Source organism: Phycodurus eques, chromosome 16 (genome assembly GCF_024500275.1).
Source record: "Phycodurus eques isolate BA_2022a chromosome 16, UOR_Pequ_1.1, whole genome shotgun sequence".
In the NCBI taxonomy this organism is placed as follows: Eukaryota; Metazoa; Chordata; class Actinopteri; order Syngnathiformes; family Syngnathidae; genus Phycodurus; species Phycodurus eques.
This window is the reverse complement of record NC_084540.1, coordinates 9,537,094-9,560,703: the sequence shown is the minus strand read 5'-3', so window position 1 is coordinate 9,560,703 and position 23,610 is coordinate 9,537,094. Positions and strand designations below refer to the sequence as shown.

General features: G+C 42.0%; 1 protein-coding gene across 4 annotated transcripts in view; it reads right to left on the bottom strand.

Annotated features, from left to right (window-relative positions):
• The window catches only part of usp43b (ubiquitin specific peptidase 43b), a 94,116-nt gene that overhangs the window by 15,088 nt on the left and 55,418 nt on the right, over positions 1 to 23,610 (bottom strand). For all 4 annotated transcript variants that reach the window (XM_061700863.1, XM_061700864.1, XM_061700865.1 and 1 more), the window contains 5 exons: positions 22,154 to 22,289; positions 21,129 to 21,273; positions 11,381 to 11,543; positions 8,222 to 8,333; positions 885 to 988 (listed from right to left, as the gene is read on the bottom strand). In XM_061700863.1, the coding sequence (XP_061556847.1) occupies positions 885 to 988; positions 8,222 to 8,333; positions 11,381 to 11,543; positions 21,129 to 21,273; positions 22,154 to 22,289 (660 nt within the window). The remainder of the gene's footprint in view (positions 1 to 884; positions 989 to 8,221; positions 8,334 to 11,380; positions 11,544 to 21,128; positions 21,274 to 22,153; positions 22,290 to 23,610) is intronic.

The following is a 23,610-nucleotide window of genomic DNA, read 5'->3' as shown; positions in this document are numbered from 1 at the left end:
AATTTGTTATTTTGGATATTTTTAGTACAGTACTCATTTTAGGGGGCTGGTTTACGTCAGAAAAAATAAAATTACATTTGTTTTATAAATGTAATCCCTCGCTTGCTGTGGCTCAACATTTAAATAACCTTTATCAGATTTGATGGTTTAGTTACAGACTTTTCCAAAAAGTGTTATGTTTCTTTCATAGAAATTGCTTTAAAATGTACAAAACAGTTAAATTTACCTTGCCAGGTCAGGACCTAAGTAGCCTCTGTTCCTAGACTTGCCCCTGCTCTGGGGGAAACCAGAACTATGTATGGCTTGCAACAAAAATGAGTATGATAGTCCTGGACTATAGATTAGAAATTAAATGCTTTTTAAATTAAATCTCACAAATGCATGCAAATAAAAACAAACTAAATAAATATATCTAAATATAAAACGGGATATTTTTCCAACATTATTCCTGTACTTTTGACCCTCATGAAATTACAACTTTATTCTTGCAATATTTCACATTGAGTTTCACAATATTTTTACTTTCATTGGAGTGTGGCCATACCATTTTTTGTAAATGTTGTTTTTTTTGTCTAATATGACACAAATTTAACTCATATCTGTAAACTTACTTACAAACGCTGAAGAATGTAACTTCAACCATTGGCATATAACACTGAAAAATATACATGGAAAGAGACTATTTTTGGTAGTTGCTCCAGGTGTGGCCCACAGCAGAGAAATGAATTCAGCAGATAGCATAATTATCCCTCTACAACTATGGCAGAAACAAATATTATATCACTGAAAGATGGGACATCTTTGGGTGCTTACAGGAATAAAAAAAAAAAATGTAGTCACTTAAGACATTCTGTCCAAAATTAAAATTCACAATCTGCACTGACCTGTCAACGGCAGGATGGTACAGTGGCCGATTGTCCTGTGGTGACAAGTAGCTGTAAAATGATGATCCTCCCACTACACGGATGTTGAAGAGTACTCTTTTATTCTGGAAGAAAAATCATAGTTTTAAACCATGTGAAAACATTGATTGCATTGCAATTGATTAAATAATTTAGCCATTAATTAAGAGTTGAACAGAGCATTACATACATTATACATGTACTGTATACGAAGGACTCGACAACAGTGGTACCTTGGAGTTCAAATACCCCAAAACTTCCCTCCATCCATTTTTTGTACCGCTTATCCTCACTGGGGTCACGGGCATGCTGGAGCCTATCCCAGCTAACTGCGGGCAGGAGGCGGGGTACACCCTGAACTGGCTGCCAGCCAATCGCAGGGCACATATGAACAAACAACCATTCACACTCACATTGACACCTACGGGCAATTTAGAGTCTTCAATTAACCTACCATGCATGTTTTTGGGATGTGGGAAGAAATCGGAGTACCCAGAGAAAACCCACACAGGCGCAGCACACAACAGTCTTCCATCTGCCACCCCGGACAACAACAACAAAAACAACAATTCTATGGTGACCACCCCCAGGGGACTCAGTACCTTTTTAGAAGTGACTTTTAGAACAATAAACATGGAGTTCAGCTCAGTGAGACAGGAAAATATTGGAAAACAGCAAGATAATATTTTTAGTCTGAGCAGGTTCAAAAGGCCAAAGAAGAGGACAAAAACAAAAGAAGCAATAAAGGACTAATATCTTTTACTTCTCCTTTGCTGCATGTTCATATTACTGCAAGATCTGGTCAGATGGGAGGTGCTTTAGGAATGAAGGGGCTTTGCAAGAATGAAGCAGATTTCCTCTCTTCCCAGATGAAATGTGGTCAGTTGATGTAGGCTGAGCTCAAACACCCACACTCAGTCTTGTCAAGAAAGCTGCCTCTGACAGAACAGCACATTCCTGAGTGATAGGTATGCTGATACTATTACAGTGCCATAACCTTTGGGTGATGTCGTAAATTATTACTAAGCAGCCGTGACCCAGTGGTTAAGATCATTGCCTGCCAATGTGGCGGACCTAGGTTCAAGACCCCGACCGGACCATTCGCCCACATCCCCCGGACTCATTGCTGTGGTGTCCCTGAGCAAGACACTGCTCCCCGGGCGCTTCAGCTGCCCCATGCTACAGTGTGTTCCACTAAAAAGTGTGTGTGTTCACTGTGATGGGTAAAATGTAGAGAAGACTTTTCGTGTGCATGCATGCATAAAGGTGATTCTTCCTCTGATCGAGGGTCCCGTCTGTGCCGCTGTCCAAAATTCATCGCCGTTAGGGCAAGGGGACATTTTTACATTTTAAGTTGAAAGCTGTAAATGGAAATTAAATCTAGTCGCAAAGCTATAAGGCAATAAATATACGACAATAATGACATTTCCGAGTCTACTGATCCAGGCTGACTTCCATTTAACTAAGAAAAAAAAAAAAAACTATCTTCTATGAAATAAGGAGGAGGGTTGGTTATGTTCTGGGAATGCTTTGCTGCATCTGGCACAGAGTAGCTTCAATCTGGGCAGGGTACAATGAATTCTGGAGACTATCAAGGCATTCTGAAATCAAATGTGCGGCCTAATATCAGAAAGCCTAGGCTCAAATGCCGATCATAGAACCTATACCCATATATATTTCAATATTTATCATCACAATGAGAGTTACATACATTGGTAGCAGTAAACACTCTTGCAAACATTAGAAAACAATATACAATACATTGTTTCCAAAATATACACACACACTAATATAATTGGGAAACCAATAAAATACGTATGGATAAAAAACAACGTATGTTATTTGAAATCTGAGGATTTAAAAATTGTACTACTTAAAAGCGACAATTTGCAGTTTCCCCCCCAAAAACATATTTTGTCATATATATGTAAACTGTCTATATGAAGTGACTGTATCAGAATATCATTAAAATTATCTTTTGGAAAATCATCCCGTGGCCCCATCGAATGCTGCTAATTTAATTGCAATTATTATTTCACAACTGGACACGGTGGGACAAGAATAGCCAATCAGAGAGTATAGTGACAGGAGGTGTGACCGAATAGTCTGTCAACTGAGGGCAGATCTGTATGTTTTCAGCTTTCAGGTGGGCACCCCACATCTTTGATGTTTCGTCAATAAACCCATGACACCTCCATTGGGGCTTGACCACAGAACCAGCACCCTGGAACTGCTCCCCCTGCCCTTCAGGTCTGCACCAGACAGCTCTGATGGCCCTATACCTCTGCCACAGTATACTTGCTCTGCCAGCAAGTACACTGTGTCTACTTGCTTTGAGATTTAGGATCTAGGCAAGCAACAAACTAACATATGTATGTATTTTTCTGTTTTCATGACTGCTTACAGATAACAATGTACTGTATGTAACGGTGTTACCATGATTATGAATACTGAAATATAATATTATATAATATTTAATTGTGTCTATGATAAGATTCTAAAATGTAATTTTGATGTGACAGGTGGGTTTTACTGAGTAAAGAGCTCTAACATTTAAATTGAACTGATTTTGATGAATCATTTTTATATTTATATAAATTTGGTCACTGGAGATGGAATAGCAGAAAAACGTTCCCTGCTGAGAGCTGTTTGTTTCCCACTGCTTTCTCAGACCTTTGTCTTTGGGAAACCTACATCGTGTGATAAATGTACAATAATCAGAGTAGTTACTTCAGGGAAATTTAGTTAAATATGGAAGACCTTTTGTTTGGAGGCTGGTTGCACTGCGTGAATTATAGACTTTACACCGATCTGATCGGTGTGATTGGTATCGGCCGATAATGAGCATTTTATGCTGATCGGCTTTCATGTCATAATTCGAAGGATCCAATCAATGATGTGATTGATCGGCTCCTCACAAGACATTTAACTCTGCGTCCCCGTTGCGTATGAATCCAAAAGCTAGTTTATTTTTAGCCTTGTCACGTGTCTTGTGGCGCAAGGACTGTAACTATCTGTAGGCCAATAAAGTTTTTTCAATCTTGTCGGTGAAAAAACATGTTATCGGTGTGGGACTATTTGCGGTGTCTCAGACAAACAACACGTAAGTTATTTGCAGTCTGTGCACAACTGAAGTACGTTGTGGGGATCGTCATCTAAATGCTTCAACACAAATTTGATCGGGCACCAGAAGAATGTACACAAGGAGAAAAAAAAGAAGAAAAAAAAAAACTCTGGACAACACCCATCCATATAGCCGGGACAGTGAGAACGTTAGAGTAAGCATGTCATTAACAGTATTTAAGTAATTTAATTGCAATAAAGCACCCATTATGCTGTAATGTTGATCCGACCTAAATTTATGTCAGTGGCCAATCCATTGAGATCATTGATGTTTTAACTTTTGTCTAAAATGCTAGAGAATAATTTTGAGCTGGGATGGGCTCCAGCACGCCCACGACCCTAGTGAAGATAAGCGGGACAGAAAATGGATGGATGGATGGATGGATGGATAGATAGATACAGTACTCAGTATACAGCACACAAGTATATACAATAAATGAACAAGTCATGTAAATGGACACATGGCGCCATCTTGTGATCGGATCGGTGATCGGTTATCGTTTTTTTAAACTTGCTGATCGGTGATCGTCCCGAAAAATCCTGATCGTGTAAAGCCTATTGAATTATTAATGCATGTACGGCACTTCATAGTATTAGCTATAAAGTTGGCAAATTCTATTTGCAAAATGATGTTATACTAAGCAAACACAATCAAAAGTCATTGTTCAGAGCTCAAGGTGGGGCCTATGTATCTATGATGCCTTTGATGGACACAACCACTTCCTCTGTCTGGCAACCTCTTCCTCTTTGAAAAACCCACAGCTAAACGACCTGAAAAGAGCACCCATGCCAGAGTTCGGCCAAAGATCGAATTTAAGCCAGTGCATGTAAACTGGGACTTTACAGAGGAGTGTGAAAAAGTGGAGTGACCGAATTGTCAGTAACCCGATTATTTGGACATGTAAAGGTAGTCAGTGTATGAAAGAAGGGATCTGTATAAAAAGTCGTGAGTGGGAGCTAATATGACAAAATGTGAACATGCTGTGAAAATCACAGCTGTCAGTGAGACTGCTTGGAAGGTGATGAGAAAACCTGTGAAAATTCAAATCAGAGCCCTGATGGAAAAGGTTCACAGTGTGGAGGCTTCACGGCATAAAAGTCAGTTACACCACTAGAGAGTATGTTCACAAGCTTTGGAAGCAATTGGCTTCAAAGTGCCAAAGTTAACATGTTTGTTTTCAGTGAGGGGGCAGGGCTTCATTATCTTGTGTGTTTTTGCACTGCAAAGTGTATCAGCATTTGTCAGTGTGAAGGACTGCCACTGTCATTTCTCACACGAAATGCTTTTCACCACTTTACCACACATTTACAAGCACACCCTCACACACACACGCACGCACGCACACACACACAGACACACACACACACACACACGCTGCTAAACTGAATATTTTAGGCCAAACAGATCTTATTTCTGCTAACAAAATGACCTTCTCACAGCTTGCAACAAAATGATCAATAACCTGGGCTGCCTCAGTGTTTTGTAATAGATAATGTTGCTATTCCTCCTTTAGTAGGCACCCTGCCAACCTTTTCAAATCATTTCCAACAAATTCAGTAGCAGGGAAAATGACTCAGAAAAAAACGACTGCTTTAGAATTTCAGTCTGTACGGAGGCTAAAATTAGACATAAGTGGAAAAATCGACTTGACAGTGTCATTAATTGACACATGCAGCTATTGATTTGGTGTCAAAGTAGAGCAAACATCTGCTATTTCAGGGCAGAGGGTGGCTCTGAAAAACTTAATGGTACTGTGCAGGTCGCTTTTTAATGCAATGGCTGACGTTGAGGTGGCACTGAAAGGACAACAGCACACTGTCACTGAAACTTTGCACCTTACTCTTATTGTCCTCTCTTAACTGCCACTGGCTGATGCATAGCCGGGTGGTAAATAATAGAAAATGTTCACTTCAGTGGTTCTCAAACTGTCCTTGAGCCTTAACATAGGGGTCTGCAAAAATAATTTGCAATAAATTGTCATATCATGTTAAAAAAGTGCATACCTACATATGGGGACCGTGCATCAATCCATTTTCTTCCGTTTGTCCATGGTCGGGGTCACGCGAGCAGAAGCTTCAACAGGGAAGCCCAGACTTCCCTCTTTTCAGCCACTTTGTGCAGCTCTTCCTGGGGGATCCTGAAGCCTTCCAAGGCTAGCCGAGGGACGTGTCCTGGATCGTTCCCGGGGGCTCCTCCGGATGAGACGTGCCAGGAACACCTCACCATGGAGGCGTTTAAGAGGCATCCTAACCACATGCTTGGACCACCTTATCTGGCTCCTCTTGTTGCAGAGGAGCAGCAGCTCGTCTCTGAGCCCCTCCCAGATGACCGACCTTCTCACCTTATCTCTAAGCGGGAGCCTGGACACCCAGCGGAGGAAACTCATTTAGGCCTCTTATACCTGTGATCTTGTTCTTTTGGTCAGGATCCACAGCTCGCGACCATAAGTAGGGTGGGAATGTCGATCAACTGGTAAATCGAGAGCTTTGCCTTTTCACCTCAGCTCCTTCACCACGCAGACCGATCCATGCACCAATCCGCCTGTCGATTTCCTGTTCCATTCTTTCCTCTCTCGTGAACAAGACTCCAAAATACTAGAACTCCTCCACTTAGGGCAGGATCTCATCCCTAACCGGGAGAGGCTACTCCATCCTTTTGCAACTAAGGACCAAGGCCTCTGATTAGTAGGTGGTGATTCTCATCCCAACCGTGTTGACTGGACTTGGCTCTGATTAGCTCTTGGAGAATCACTTACTTTTCCCTCCCTGCCCCCTAGATGTTTACGTTATTTGGAATAAAAAATATGAAAACATAATTGAGTGGTATTAGTTTAAGCATACTCTGTTTGCCTTTTCTTGTACTTTAGATTGAGATCAGACCACATTTTATGACGGATTTATGCAGAAATGTAAGAAATTCTCAAGGTGTTCACATACTTTTCCCTCCCACTCTAAATTATTATGATTTATATACACACTGCGCTACATAGGAGAAGGAAAAAAAAAACAATTTAGGATGAGCTGAGCCTATAATTACCAATCCAACTATCCATCCATCCAGCCATCCTGATATAGGTTCCATGGGCAGCAGTCTTTGAAGGGAAGCCAGACTTCCCAATACGTCTCCTCCAGCCCTACCGTGAGGACAGTGAGCTGTTTGCCAGGGCAGCTGTGAGACAAAGTCCCTCAAGCATAACCCAAGGCCTCCTGTTAGTAGACCATGCCTGCAACAGCACACCAGGGAGGCATTTGAAAAAAGATGCCCCTTCAACTGGTGAAGAGCAGCCTATCTACTCTGAGTCGTGGATGACTGAGCTCATCCCCCTATTGCTCAGGGTGAGTTATTTGAAGTGGTGACGTAAAAGCCTACAAGGAAGTTGGGAGGCTTTCCCCGCTGAGCAGAACGCAACTCAGCAATATGTATTTGTCATTGTTGGAAAAGAAAGCCCTAACTTTGTTTATTTTAAGGAGGAGGAGGTGACGCAGCAGCCCATAATTAAAAATTAAAAAAATAAAAAGAAATCGCCGATCTCCGAGTTTAATCTCGTTCATGAGTTTACTAGTTATAGGAAGAGCGCTTCGAGGCATACTTTAGGCTGAGCATGGAGATTGAAATGGAGTTTGGAAGCCTCCTGCAGAGACGTTTCGGCATATAATTTTTCTACTGGTCCAAAGATTGGGATAGTGGGACACCTCAATTATTATGTCTTCTTTTACTCCTTGCCATTTCCAGTACAAGTCCACCAAAATAGCACTCAGAAATCACTCCGCCAGCCCCTCTCCCTTAGGGGGAGCTTTCTGAAGTCACCACGCCGCCGCTCCAGAATAGAACATTTTTCTATCCGGGGACATGACGCTGAGCGTCAGACACCCTCTGCACTGACGCGGCGCGTCGCTTCAAAACGAGCTTCTGTCCCCTCAGCACATACACAATGAATGGGAAAACCTTGCAAAGTGCAATGTGTAAAGGTCTTTAAGGCATGGCATTCTGCAGTAGATCAGCTTTGTGTAAAACACGCCCAGATTTCGCACTGAGTAATTAATTTTGGTATTAAATTGAAATGAGCGCATCATTATTTCAGTATTCATACTTCGTGCATGTCCGCTATACTTTTTATGAGTCCTACCAGTTTTGGACATGCTGGTTTCCTTCACATGAATTCATAATCCCATTATTGTAAGTAGCTGTCCAGTACCTGTGCCGGTGCCCCATTGATCATCAGGTAGTAAAGCTTGCTCAGGATGCTTTGCTGCAACTGATCCCAGGAAATGGACCGATCCTCCCTCATTAAGAACGGAGGGCCAAACCTAAAACAACAGAGGACAAAAACAAAAGCCAAGTACGCATCATGCACCTAAAACAAATCATAATAAAATTAAAAAAGATTTCTCATTAGAGCATTGTTAGGGGAGGAACATAGGCAGACAATACACGGATCTGGCTGATTAGACGAGGATAAACCATCATTCTAAAATGATGTATCCCATGACACATTTATTTTAACACGCATTCAATTGAGGGCAATCCTCCATTGTCTGCTTGAGATTTATTAGTACAAGTCCACGCGGGCATGTACGTGAACGGTGAGGAAACAAAGTGGCCTACACAATAAAAGAATAACAATGATGTCCTGTAAATCATGTGAGGGTAAGAATGAAAGAAAAACTGGATTAATGAGGAAACCTTTGCATTTTAAGACTCCACCACACTTAATATTCTGTGGTAGATACACACACGCATGTACACATTTGATGGAGGCTTTGGCTTGAGATTATCTGATCATTCTCAAGGTAAATGTACTCTTAGGAAATATTTAGATGAATTCATTAAACAATATGACATCCAATTGACCGCCACTAGCATAATCATTTGTACTTGAGTAAAACAGATGCGAAAAACCATGTTGACATTCCAGAGAAGCCATGAATGCCTTTTAGAATTCACACTGTGCAAGTCACCACTAGCTTGTGGTGACTTGTTTTAATGACCTATTTGTGTGAAACAATAAATTGTACAAAACATGTTAGCAGGATTATACAAAAACACAAATACGATTCCCAGGAAACTTTGTAGAGGGGGCCAAGGCTGGGCCAAGGACAGGGTATTTGCAGGCTTAAGGAAGTCAGATTTAAGTCTTTTAAAGAACTTTTGAAGGCCGATTTGATCAAACATCAGATTTTGTTCAAATATGGTACAATAAGTACCTAATTTGAATAAAATGTGACGGTACAAATAGCTAAGCTAATTGCTAAATCCACAAGGTACATACCTAAAACTAGTCTCTCCCCCCTTCTAACACAACCAAATGATTGTTGATACTGCAACCCATTCTGATGGTTTTTCATGCTGAAATGCAAAATAAATAAATAAAATCACAATGCCAAATACTTTACAAAGAATACATCAGCATGTTGTTTACGGTTTCTGTGGCATTTTTAGATCTTTGAATAAGATATTTTCATTCAAAAGGATAATTAAGGCCTTCATTTTGGAACTAATTAAAATGGGAAATTTTACAGAAAATCCATCCATCCATTTTCTTTATCGCTTATCCTCACCAGCGTCGCGGGCTGCTGGAGCCTATCCCAGCTATCTTTGGGCGGGAGGCGGGGCACACCCTGCACCAGTCGCCAGTTGCAGGGCACACAGAAACAAACAACCATTTGCACTCACCGTCACACCTACGGGCAATTTAGAGTCTTCAATCAACCTACCACGCATGTTTTTGGGATGTGGGAGGAAACCGGAGTGCCCGGAGAAAACCCACCCAGGCACAGGGAGAACATGCAAACTCCACACAGGCGGGGCCGGGATTTGAACTGCGAGGCAGCCGTTCACTGTTCCGTATTACAGAATATTGTCTTTTTAATTGCTCGTGTTCTAATAGTTACATCTCTGCAGTATATACGGTGTGGGAGAGAAGTAACTAGGCATTAGAAATTATAAGTATCATGGAAGTCATTACAAAGAACTTTTTTTTTACAAAAGAGGGGACACAGAGACACGGCGCAAGAATGTTTTCAGTGATATCCCAGGCAATGTCCTTCAGAAGGTTGTTCATTCCATCCTCATTTTTTGTTTACAACACAGAAATGTGGCATTTGAACAGGGGTGGGTCGACGTTTTATATCTGCTGTATGTTAATACTCAAACATCATCAGTTCTTCATCCCCCATGAACGAGGATGCAGTCAGCTAACTACATAACAGAGGGATAAACACACAAATACCACAATCCACACTTTTAACCCCCTTTTATGAATATTTTAGCCTTTCTTGAATGACAATCAAGTTATGTATGGTCATTATGGCATTCTTTAAACCAAAACTATGATGCTGTACACACACACACACACACACACACACAAAGCCAGTAATTTTCATGTTCAGTGACCTTGTGCTTTGATTACAGAGAGTCACGTGATTCCAATGTCATCCTCTTGGCAAAGCAAAGTCTCCCACGGTCATCTCATGAGTCTGAGATCGGTGGGTGGGTGTTTTGATCAATGACAGTAAGTCATTTTTGAAGGAGAAACTGACACAAATGAGTCAGACTTTCACACGGGTACGATTGAACTTTCTCACGACCATGCTGGCCAGCTCACCTTTATTGATCTGCCTCAACTGGACGAGAGATACAAGTATCTGATGGATCTACAGTCCAACCAGTTGTTAGGATTCCCCAGTCGTTTTATTTCAAACTCATCTCACAGTGAGATGGATGCGAGACATTTATTTTCCAGGTAGGCGATATGACCTTGACGTGGTTCTGGCACAGAGTAGAGCTAAATATAAAATGACCGAGCATTCCCGATCCACAGCGCAGGGACAGTAACTCTATGATAATAATAATCGCTCAAGTAGATTAGTGCTGAGATTTTAAAGTGCTTGAAGTCAAAACACCACTCATTCAATTACTGACATAATAAAACAATCAATTGTATACGCACCAAATTAAAAAAAAAATATCAATGCAGTTGTTTGAGTAAATAAACAACCTTAATAGTAAAAAGAGAGGGGAATACAAATGAAAAGAGTTTGGACCGCCATTTACCATGATGTCATATGAGACACCAAAACATCGAGTAAGAGTTCAGCGTCACAAGAGATAAGTTCAGCGAGCATCATTTAATTTACTGTTTGGCTTTTTGTGCAAATTAGTCGTCAAACCTGGTTACAGGGGCGACAGCCAAATCAAACCATCTCAGGTGGTTCCCTCCAAAGTTAAACTGTATATTTTATTTTGGGCATATAAAGGAGGCATCACTTTATCCTAACCATGCATTACACAACATTTTGGGAAGGATTCATGTGTTATTCAAAGTAGGAACTACCCAGGGAGCTTGTGTAATTACCTAACAGTCTGTTGGCCTGCTCCTGCTGCGTTGCATACCAACAACAAAATCTTTACAGGGATGCCCTGGTTGAGAAATTCTGAAGACAACGCCCCAGATGCAGGTAATCTTTTACCCTCAGGACCAGTAGCATATGTAGAAGATGGGAGACTGTGATGGTATCCTAAAGAGAAACACAGGAAGATACATGTGAAGAAACATACCTGCATGCCATTCAAAAGCTTTCAGAGTTTTTCTTGTAAAGGTGACTGATTTGTTGGACGGATGTTGAAAGTTAACACATGGAACTAGGACTGCGGCACAGGTGGACGACTGGTTAGAGCGTCAGCCTCTAAGTTCTGAGGACCCGGGTTCAATCCCCGGCCCCGCCTGTGTGGAGTTTGCATGTTCTCCCCGTGCCTGCGTTGGTTTTCTCCGGGCACTCCAGTTTCCTCCCACATCCCAAAAACATGCATTAACTGGAGACTCTAAATTGCCCGTAGGTGTGACTGTGAGTGCGACTGGTTGTTTGTTTGTATGTGCCCTGCGATTGGCTGGCAACCAGTTCAGGGTGTACCCCGCCTCCTGCCCGATGATAGCTAGGATAGGCTCCAGCACGCCCGCGACCCCTAGTGAGGAGAAGCGGCTCAGAAAATGGATGGATGGATGGAACTAGGAGTGAGAAGGGTGACTGTGATTTGGATAAGAGCAGCTTTCTATTTGATTCATGGAACAGATGGAGGGCTGAACTCACAGCAGCTTTTATCTGATGCAGCTTGTGATCCACCCCCTTGTGTTTAGACCAACACAAGAAGGGGTGTGACTGACTGAGTGAAAAAGCAGAGTTTGTCATATTCCCGTGAAATGTGATGCCGACCGACCTGCATTTTTGTCACACAGTTGACAACCTCAGTGCTCAGCACGCAGGTCAGCCCCTACGACGTTGACTGTGATAAATCACACAGCAAATCCCACTCAGATGAGAAATAATTGATTGGGCAAAGTTACGGAGTCCTCCCCAAACCACAATGTTTTATTAAAGCCTGTTGTTCTCCTGACATGTGATTCATCACTGCCAGTGGCTGTGTTGAGTGTGTTCTTTGCAAAGCAGCAAACAACTGTTTTAGCACATGCTTCCTCTCACAGAAATAATTGCAGTATGCTGAGCACATTAATCTGTACGCTGTAAGAAGGGCAAGACCTATTCAGAACTAATCAAAGGCTACAAATACACCATCAAAGCTTTAACATGAATATGCTAATGGCGATGTCTTGACCCTGGTAATTCAAATTCTGACGAGAACGCATAGCTTTTAATTTAGTAATGTTGCTCTAATCAAGCTAGTGATAAAACTCAGTTTGAAATCATAGAGGACAATTTTCATGAGAAGTGACCTCTGACAGCTGTGGGAATGATGCATTAAGGAAATCTCCGTTTAAAAACCCAGTGAAACATGTTCATGGAAGACTACAATGTTGTAGACACCTCCTGGTCTGTGCCGCTGAGAGTTACACAGGGTCGCTGCCGCCAAGAAGAGCCACCACTCATACCTCATTAAATCAAATATTTTATGGCTTGCTGTCAAATGCTGTATGGTTTCTTGTCTCCTTTCACTTCCATCTTTTAGTTTTTTAACCATTACATAGATGCTATTTATGTGGTATCACAGTGTATGTTTTGATACAGTTTCTACAAACACACACACACACACACACACAAACACACACACACGCACACACTAAACACAAGTTAAATCATTGATTGAGCCTAATCTGGAAAAAATGTTAAGAAATCAGGTTTGTCAGTTTGTCATCGCTCTGCACTCATGCTTCTTCAGGCAACCACCCACCAGGAAGAAGCAGACTAAACACGGTCAAACTAAAATTAGACATGACTTTTCCTGAAGGATTCTGCTCTCCACACACGTGCACACGCACACACGCACATAAACGACAGCGACAAAAGTATTGGTATACTAACAAATACACCAGGAGGAACTGATACTGGCAGAAATCATGCAGTTGTCCCAACAGTTACAGTATAACAGTTTCCAGTCTATTATTTCCTTTCTGCTTGTTCATGCAGATGAACATTTGCAAATTCACTGATGTTGGACCAGGCTCAAAATATCTGTTATCGTGAATCTCAAATGTGTTCTTCTGCAACAAACTCATCCAACGATGCCTTAATGCAGTGATTCCCAACAAGTGTGCCGTGGCACATTAGTGTGCCGTGAGCGCTCTTCAGGTGCGCCGTGGGAAATTATAAAATTTTACTTAATTGGTCCAAAAATTATATTTACAATTAATAATGTATCGTTGTTTATCTATTTATGCCAGTGAGGCATAGTGACAGACAGAACAAATGAATGCTCTTCTATTCGATGGCAGGAAGTACATACAGTAATTAATGTATCCACCTTTTGTGACATTTTTGTCTCTTGGTGTGCCGTGAGATTTTTCAGTTGTAAAATATGAAATCACTGCCTTAATGGACCATGCTTTGTGCACCGGGGAACCTTCATGGTGGAACATAAAAGGGACTTCTCTGAAATGATCACACAATGCTGAAGGCATAACATTGTCTGAAATGTATTGACAAGATGAGGAGGTATTTGGGATTCAAGAGGTAACAAATGGGTTACCAAACCTAAACCACTGATTGGTTAATTGATTAGGAAGCATGTGACTCAATAATGAAACTACATTACTGCCGTGTAATGTATTGTACCATGTCGCAGCAGCAATGTGACTATATGGAGAAAGCAAACTATAAAAAGAGTTTAGAATGAATTTGTAGATTGCTTTAATATTGATTAGAATTTTCAAAGTGAAGAAAATGAATAACTATGTAATAGGCCTAGGATGTTTTTTTTTGGGGGGGGGGGGGGGGGGGGGGTATATCAAGCCATTGTTTCCACTAGGGTTATAATAGTTTTGGATTTTGCATTGCAGTTAGTTTTTATTAAATTTTGACTTTGCGTTTTCAAATTCAGTTCGTTGTAATTAGTTTTTAAAGCAGGTTTGTGTGTTCTGGTTGTTGTCTTCCCCCTGTCTCATACACACCTGCTCCTGAGACCATCTTCCCCACCTGTGCCTCGTTTACCCGAATTACCCCTTGCATTTAACCTCGTGTCTCATTCTTTCTGGTCGCTAGTTCGTTGTATCTTGTTGTCACGTTTCGGCATTCCTTGTTTACATGCCACCGACTCATAGTAAGACTAGACCCTGTTCTGATTATTGACCTTGCCTCTTTGCCTCACGTTTTTTTTATGCTGTTGCTTTTTCAGATTGCCTGCCTGTGTACCGACCTATGCTCGTTTATTAAACCTCTCTTTTGTAAAACTGTCCATTTTGTATTGGAGCCGTGCATTTTGGGTCCTGTCCTCTGTTCCGTTCATGACAGAACAAACTGGCCATAACATGGACCCAGCAGACTCAGACCCGGTGCACAAAGCCCTTCAAGCACAGGGTCAATGCCTCTCGAAGCAGGAAGAACAGCTTGCTGCCCGCCACCTTCATCTAAAGGGACTGTCAGAGCATCAGGACACTATGATGAGACAGGTGATCTCACAGTTTGAAGTTGTAATGAATATGGTTCAGAAGAAGGAACCAACTGGCACAACACACGATGCCGCCACTGTACCGACGTTTCCATGTGAAGCAGTCACTATGCAGCCACCTGCCACCTCCGCTGCTGTCTGCCCACAGCTCTCTCGACCGGAGAGGTTCACTGGAGATTCCGGGAATATTAAGACGTTCATCACTCAGTGCGAACTCCACTTTGAGCTGCAGGCAGCTGCCTTCCCCACTGAGCGGGCAAAGATGCGCTGTCATTTCCCACCTGACTGGTCGTGCGGAGGTGTGGGCTACTGCTGAATGGAGCCGCAATTCCGCCGCGTGTCATTCTTGGGCTTCTTTCGTAAATACTCTGGAGCAGGTTTTTCAGTATTCCACACCAGATAGTGAGGCAGCTCGCTCCCTTGTAACCTTTCAACAAGGAAAGTGCAGGGTGTCAGATTACGCGATTGAGTTTTGCATTCTAGCAGCTGAGAGTCAGTGGAACAACAGGGCACTACTTGATGCATTTTTTAAAGGACTATCCCCCGCCATCAAGGATCGCTTGGTCCCACTAGACCTGCCGACCGACTTGGACACTCTCATCGCTCTCGCCGTAAAAATCGACAAAAGGCTTTTGGATCGCGAGGTGGATGGAGATCAGCGGAGGGATTCACCGCGCACTTGGAGGACGAGCCTCGATGACCAGCCAAACCAAGGCAGATTCCCTGTTGCCGGTCTCAATCCACTGGCTAGCGTCACCACGGATGAACCCTTGCAACTGGGCAGGTTCCGTCTCTCCCCTGAGGAACATCAACGCCGGCTGAGGGAAGGGCGGTGCTTCAACTGCGGGCAGTTGGGTCATTCCGTGAGCAACTGTCATGTCAAGGTTGCCGGTGTCGGTAAGAAGGGTACGGGAGCGGTGAGTCTAAATTTCATTAAGGAAGACCCTACCCGGGTTCTTCCTAAAGTGACACTATGCTCTCCTGATCAAGAGATTCATACATTTGTATTGATTGACTCTGGTTCTGACACAGATTTACTCAACTCCCTCCTTGTTACACATATGCACCTTAGAACCACACCTATGCTGCAGACGGCAGTTTTATGGGCAAGATCACTCACCGCACCCAAACACTCACATTGACATTTCCTGATTCTCACTCGTAACGCATTAGTTTTCATGTTTTTGACGCCATGAATTATGACCTTATTTTAGAGAACCCATGGTTGAAATTACATAACCCCCACATTGACTGGTCCTCTGGGCATGTTATGTCATGGGGCAGCAATTGCGCCCAGAACTGTTTCAAGCCTCCATGTAATGTTCAGGGATATGTTTCAAATCAAATTCCAAAGACCCCATTGGGGGATCCTGACTTATCTGTGCCCACCTGTTACCATGACATTAAAGATGTTTTTTCCAAATCCAAAGCCAAATCCCTTCCACCCCACAGACCTTATGTCTGTGCAGCTGCTGCCTGGAACCACACCTCCACGGGGGAGGTTTTTCTCTCTTTCAGGGCCGGAACACAAGGCTATGAAGGAGTATGTGGAAGAATCACTGGCAGCCGGGATTATTCGCCCATCTTCATTCCCTGCGGGAGCAGGATTTTTCTTTGTGGACAAAAAGGACAAGACCCTGCGACCCTGTTGTATCGATTACCGGGGTCTCAACGAGATAACTGTGAAAAACAGGTACCCTCTTCCTCTCATCTCCACCGCCTTTGAGTTCCTGGAGTGAGCCAAGGTTTTCACCAAACTAGACTTAAGAAATACGTATCATCTCGTCAGGATAAGGGAGGGGGTTTCAATATCTGGTTGACTGGGAGGGCTACGGGCCTGAAGAACGTTCCTGGTTGCCGTCTGGGTTTATCGTGGATGACTCACTCATTCGGGACTTCCATGTTGGGCATTCTAGGGCTCCGGGTCCGTCTGGGGCCGCCCGTTAAGGGGTGGGGGGATTACTGTCATGGGTGTGTGTTCTGGTTGTTGTCTTCCCCCTGTCCCGTACACACCTGCTCCTGAAAGAATCTTCCCACCTGTGCCTCGTTTACCCGAATTACCCCTTGCATTTAACCTCGTATTTCATTCTTTCTGATCGCCAGTTCATTGTACCTTGTTGTCACGTTCCAGCATTCCTTGTTTCCATGTCACCGACTCATAGTAAGACTAGACCCTGTTCCGATTATTGACCTTGCCTCTTTGCCTCACGTTTTTTGGATACTGTTTCCTTTTCGGAATGCCTGCCTGTGTACCGAGCTCTGTTAGTTTATTAAACCTCTTTTGTGAAACTGTCCATGTGTATTTGAATTGTGCATTTTGGGTCCTGTTCTCTGTCCCGTTCATGACAGCTTCATTTAGTGAGCCGCCAATACGGCAGCGCTGTCCGATGGCGTCAATTCTTGGCGACATACAGTAAGTGAACTACAATTGTGTTCAACCTTCCTTCCGTATCTGTTCTGTGTCTATGTATTTATCCAAAATAAATACATTTAAAATCAAAGCCAAAAGCTCATGTATGAAATTAATTGACAAAGACTACAACTAAGGATATTTTTTATATAATTATAGTTAGTTTTAGTTAGTTTTGCAAACATAAAATGTTTTTTTTTTTTAAACACTCGTTTTTATTTTATTTGGTTAACGAAAATGTTTTTTCAATTTTAGTTTTAGTTATTTCATTCGTTTTCGTGGTCTCCATCATCAAACTGTGGGCGTGTCCATTGAATGTGGTGAAACCACGCCCCGCTCATCATCAAAAACTAATACTGTAGATAGCAGTGTATACGTGCACTATGAAAACAAAGATAGTTTAAAACCACGTGAGGAGGCTCACCTTAGAAATCGAAAACTTACTGTGGACTATAGACATAAAATAAGCATACAAGCCCACTTACACTCATTGGTGGGGACATACTGGTAATGTGACTGCCGGTCATGGAATCTGATCGGCAAGTACCTGAGGATGAAGCCCAGGAAAGGAGACAGTTGGCTCTGCCCCATTCACTTGTGACAGCTTATCTACGAATCCCTGTTCTCTCTGGTGAAAGTTTACAACGCTATCCGAATAAAATTGTCACTGCAGAGGCTGATGTTGTTCATCGTCAGCTCCCGTGGTTTTTCACAAACTCAATACATCGCTTCTTCATCTCATTTTTGGGGAATTAAAAAAACGACACTTAGCTGTTCTGTAAATTGTGGCATCTGGCGAAGATGCATATTCGGGTGTCGGTATAGCTTGCTGTCTAACTGCCCGCTATAGTGGTAGAAATTACATGGCGAGAACATGAAAAAAAAACATGAAAAAAAAACATAAACATGAAGGCAAATTATGACCAAGTACTTTACACTATACCATTTTATAGGCCAGCAAGTGTCATTTTTTTTAGTGTTTCTTCTTTTGCTGTCACTGGAAAAAATAAAATCCAAAAAGGTTCAACTTTTCATTTCAAACTGCAATGGTCAGACAATGGTGTAGCGGACATGCTCCGTGCAAACGCAGGTGACACAGTGACTCCCTACCTTGATAAACAGCATTCTTCCAAGCGAACCTGCTGTGAGACTTCCTCCAAGGAGACGCCTCGTGGGCCCTAAACTAATTAACATCTACCCTCGAAGTCTGAACTCCCAAGCATCAAAGACCCGGGGCCTCATGTACAAAGACTTGTGTGGAAAACGTCGTACGCACAAAAATATCCAGATGTATGAATCTGTGCGTAGGCATGAATCCAAGCACATTTCCTTCGTACATCCCAATCAACGTGGAAACGAGCGCACATGTTGGAGTAGCCGACTTCTCCCTGTCTACGCTCACATTTAAATTTGGAAATCATATTGAAATGAACCCTGCACCTGAGATCCCGATCTCTGCATGATCAGGAAAAAAGGACAATGAGCAAGGTAATGAAGAAAAATAAATTTTCTGAATGTGAAGTTGGTCAATGAAGTAGGGGTGCACAAGACAATCCTCTTTTGGCACACTGTCCTCCAGCGTCAACAACAAGGGAAAGAAGAGTGAATGGGACAGCGCGTGTGCGGCTGTCAATGCTGTGGGGTCGGAGCAGCGCACACACGCTGAAGTAAAAAAGGTGGTCAGACATTAAGGTGGATGTGAAGTGGAGGACAGCTGCCCACCGCCAAGGTGTGGCCAAACCGGCGTGGAGGGCCTTGCCCCGTTCGAGGAGAGAATCGCTGCGATCATGGGTGGGCACTATTTTTTCGGGTGGTGAGAGCACATGTGGCTGACTCTGATCACCCCACAAGGTTAAAACCATGTATTTTTCTAACTCATTACAAATGTGTTCATCCAGTAACCTACACTCAGCCCTGTGAAATAAAGGTTCATGCATAAATGTTGTATGTATGGTATTTTTAATAAATATTTTGAATTCAAATAGAAGCACATCAGCATATCAAAGCATATCAAAAACTTTTAGTCCTTTTTGATGACTCAATGTATTATTTTAATACACGAGAGGACACGCACACTGAAAATTTTTTTTAAATTTTTTTTAGGAGAAGAGGGGTAAATTATGTCATTTCAACACATTTTAATAATGTGCCACCGATGTACATGTTCAAATTAAGTAAATTCAAAGGACTATTTTTATGTGCAGTCGCAGCCACGCGCTACATGTTTGGGGGATTCGTCCACCGTCCCTGTCCGGCATCCCCAGGGTCTCCTATGATTTTAAACCAATTTTATAAAATTTGTAGACAAGATTCAAGCTGATGGGTGTGGTCTTCTCCGTCCCTCTTCGATACGCCCCTGGCCGGGCTGGCCGTGGGCCACCCCTCCCTTGCCCTTTCTTTATTCGGGCACATGGCTCGGTAACTGCGAAAGCCGGGATAGAACAGACTTGGCGTCGCAGCCTTAGCTGTGGGCCACCGCTCACCGATCCGAGCAGCTACTACGAGGGAACCAGGTACGCTTCCAGCCAAGCGGGATCGCTCTGAAATTGCCAGCGAGCCACACAAAAAAAAAGGCAGGAAGAGAGACAGGCCGGTTCTCCCAAGAAGGCGTGACGCACAACAATTTTTTCTTCTTCCGCCTCTTTCCTTTTTGTTTTATTTTCCACATATTTTTCTTCTGCAACCAAATCTGTCGCCTTGCTTCCTGAGCCACTTCCAGAGAGAGAGACTACCACCCGCGAGCTTGAGCCTACAGTCGTGAGTAGACGCGGCAAAACGTTTGCAAGAGCACAACATTAGTGCCTAATAATTTCGGGGAAATTACTAGCTTCAGACAAAACCTCAACTTTGTCCTCTCTCTCTCCCGTCCGCAATGGACGCAGTAAATGCTCACGTTTCCAACTTTAGTCCAACACACGATGTTCTATTTCCCTTTTCGTACGCCTATTTTCCTTCCTTTTACCATTATTAGTGTTATTTTCTTTCTTTAGTTAGACCCTTCGTGTGTTTCCCTCTAGATCCCTTGTAGATGTCATTAAATGTACTATAAAATTCCTCTCGGTTGTATTTTGTATGTGTTCTGAGTTTAAGTAAGCATCTGTCATCTAGAACTCAAAAATTAATAAAGTGTAGCAACCTTCAGATTACGAGACTGATAAAAATGTTTCTTGTCACTTTCCCTACATTTTATCCACATAAAAAGTGACGTGGTGCCCCTTTATGAGACATATTAGTTTGATTTTTACAATTAAACTTAAAATTACGGTAAACCGGAAGTAACGCAAGCGTCACTTCCGGCTTATTCTTTTCTCCTAAATTAATTACATTTTATTTGACTAATACGCTACAATGGCAAGCAACATTTAAAAACTCACGTGCCTGTGACTGAGGAAAAATAGAGCAAAGGTAGTTATTTTCAGCACAAAACAAGAACGATTGGAAAATTATGCAGTGGAGCACACAATTCTAGCTGTGAAACAGTTGGAATACAGTGAAGACATTCAAGACATAAATCTGATAGCACAAGTGGGCTCAGCACAGGGAATGTGTGCATAGTTCACCGTGTTCTATGGGATGTTATCCCCTATTTAATGCGCTTCTCAAGGCCCCCCTGCAGTAAGGTGCGCTCCATGCGGGTTTCATTACGAATAGTAAAGAATAAACCTGGCTGTTTGCTTACCAAATGTGTTTTCAAACCTTAAAGAAAGTAATAATACCAGCAAACAACAATATAGTAACTTAAACATGTTTTTATAAACGAATGAGAACCTTGAGCTGGAATATCAAATACATCTACCTGAAGTCCGTGCCGAGCCTCCTCTGATATAGAGTGGGGGAGCCTGGAAGGCATAGATTATATCATTTTCTGCTATACTGGTGAGATCATCTTCATCAAAGAAGGAGCGTTGGAACCCAGTGGAGTAAACCTCAGTCAGGATCACCTATAGAAGGAGGGATATAGCAGGAAGAATGTTTTTTAGTTTTTCAAAATTGAAACAGTTATTGAATTCCAATAACAAGAAAATGATTCTGGTTGTTATTGATACCATTTGTTAACAAAAATAATGTCCCTTAACTGTGACCCTTTGACACATATTTAAATAATGTTAATATTGGACGACTTTGGCAATTACAAAGATAACAATGTAGTGTTGAACTTATAATGTCCAATAATGTCTTTCTATAAAAATTAGTGGCCATGAGCATTGAGGCTCCTGTACATGTTCCTCTAAGCTTGTAACAACATGCAGCAAGGTAACATTACATGTTTGCATAAACAGCACAATGTCAACAAAGCATTGCATTTTACTTAAAATTAGTACAATCTTGCTGTCTTGCATGCATGGGTTTAGTCCACATGATGTTCGCAAAACACGCAGAAGAGCAGTTGTGACATTAATTTCGGTCGATAGCAGAGGGTGATATTGCCAAACATGGCGGCCCCATGAGATTGATGAAAATTTATCAATTCATCTGTTTAATTCTTATTCCACGAATGCAATATTAATCAGAATACTGTGTTTAGACTAGCGGTGCCACATAATTATTCTTGCAAAAATAAAATCCATCCATCCATCCATTTTCTGTTCCGCTTATCCTCACTACGGTTGCGCTGCAGCCTATTCCGGCCCAGCTATCTTCGGGCAAGAGGCGGGGTTGCAAAAATAAATAAATAAAAAAGGGTTTAGGTCCTCTTTAAGGAACCCAAAGGTGTACATTATTTGCCTCAGGTGAATTGTGTTTTTCTGTTTTGCCAGTTCATGTTTTACCAGTGTGAAAATTTAAGAGGACTAACACAAGTCAGGTTTATAGTATGTTTACCTGATCTGGGGAAATGTTGCCCTCATCAGCCACCATCCTCCTCAAGCAGGAGACAGAGCCAAACAGAGGTACAGCCAGACCGACTCTCAGGTACCTTTGTCCTTTGGTGCTGAACACCAGAGTCACACACATTGGCCTGCCAGAAACGAACACACAGTCAGGATAAGTGGAAGGCAGCGTAACCTCTATTTGATGCTGTGTTCTAAGTTTGAGCAGACTGCTCTTTGGCCAGGAGGGGACAAAAGAAGACTTTCATGAATAAATCAATACATTTTAACATTAATAATGGATCATTAGGAGTTAGGTTTTATGACTGCCAAATAATGGAATCTATTGCATTTTTAAAAGCAGGGAGCCCTTGGCTCTGACCTCTCCAGAGGCAGCCACCCTTTTTACGTAGCCTTTTCAAGCTGACAACATTTTGCAGCAGTTACCTCTCACCTCTCTCATTGATAAGCATTAAAACAGCCCTATCTCTGTCTGTCTTTGTGTGCGTGTGTATGTGTGTGTGTCTGTGTGTGAAAGGTTTCCTTTTTTTTTTTCCATTGACAACCATTTTTATTTATATAATATGCTTTACATGACTATCATTGTTTTAAAAAAACATTTCAATGTGTGTCTTCCATGAAGAACGCATATTAGCAGAGCAGGAATGGCGTTGGGAATGTGCTTCTTGAGATGATTGATGTGTTATTATTTTTTTATTTATTATTGATCTTTTTCTGATACACCAAAGACTCCAAAGATAAAAATCAAGTGTGGTGAGATCTGGGAATCTGGGAGGCTAGTCCACAGGACACAGACTAATCCAAGCTGATCTATTGACACACGTGAATGTCACAATAAAATGGCGCTCTACCTTGCTGAAAGCAAACTGGAAGTTTCCATCCTTGTTTAACAGGGTTTGAAAAATCTCTTCTTGCAACACATGAGGACCAAATAAGATTTTTCTTCTTCCTACTCCTCAAAATTTTTATCAGCGTGAAATGTACTGCTGCCTTTCTATCGTTTATCTTTTACTTGATAACCCATCTTATGTTGATTTCTTTTGTATATTGTCAATAAAAAGACGGGGAAAAAATTGATAGCTTCAGTACTTCATTGCAGAAGGAAGCCTGTCAGTGATAATGGTAAGTTTGTGTGCATATTAATGTTAGCCTACTACACTGTGTAGTCAGCTCATTGTTTTTTTGTTTTGTGCATTCCTTGTGGCTCTTAGACCTTAGTTTGGGAAGATGGTGTAACCACAGTCATTAGTCAGCTTTTGTTACATATTAAAGTGCAGTCTTGTCATTGGTTCGGCAGGAGTGCACGTTAATCGGCAAAGCTAGCAGTGATTTAATCAAGGACAGCATGATAAATTACATTTTTCTTTAGCAAATGAAATCAGCGATGGAACATGATTATGGGGATGGGGGTGTTGTTTTGATATTGGTGTGGAACAGTATATGATAGAA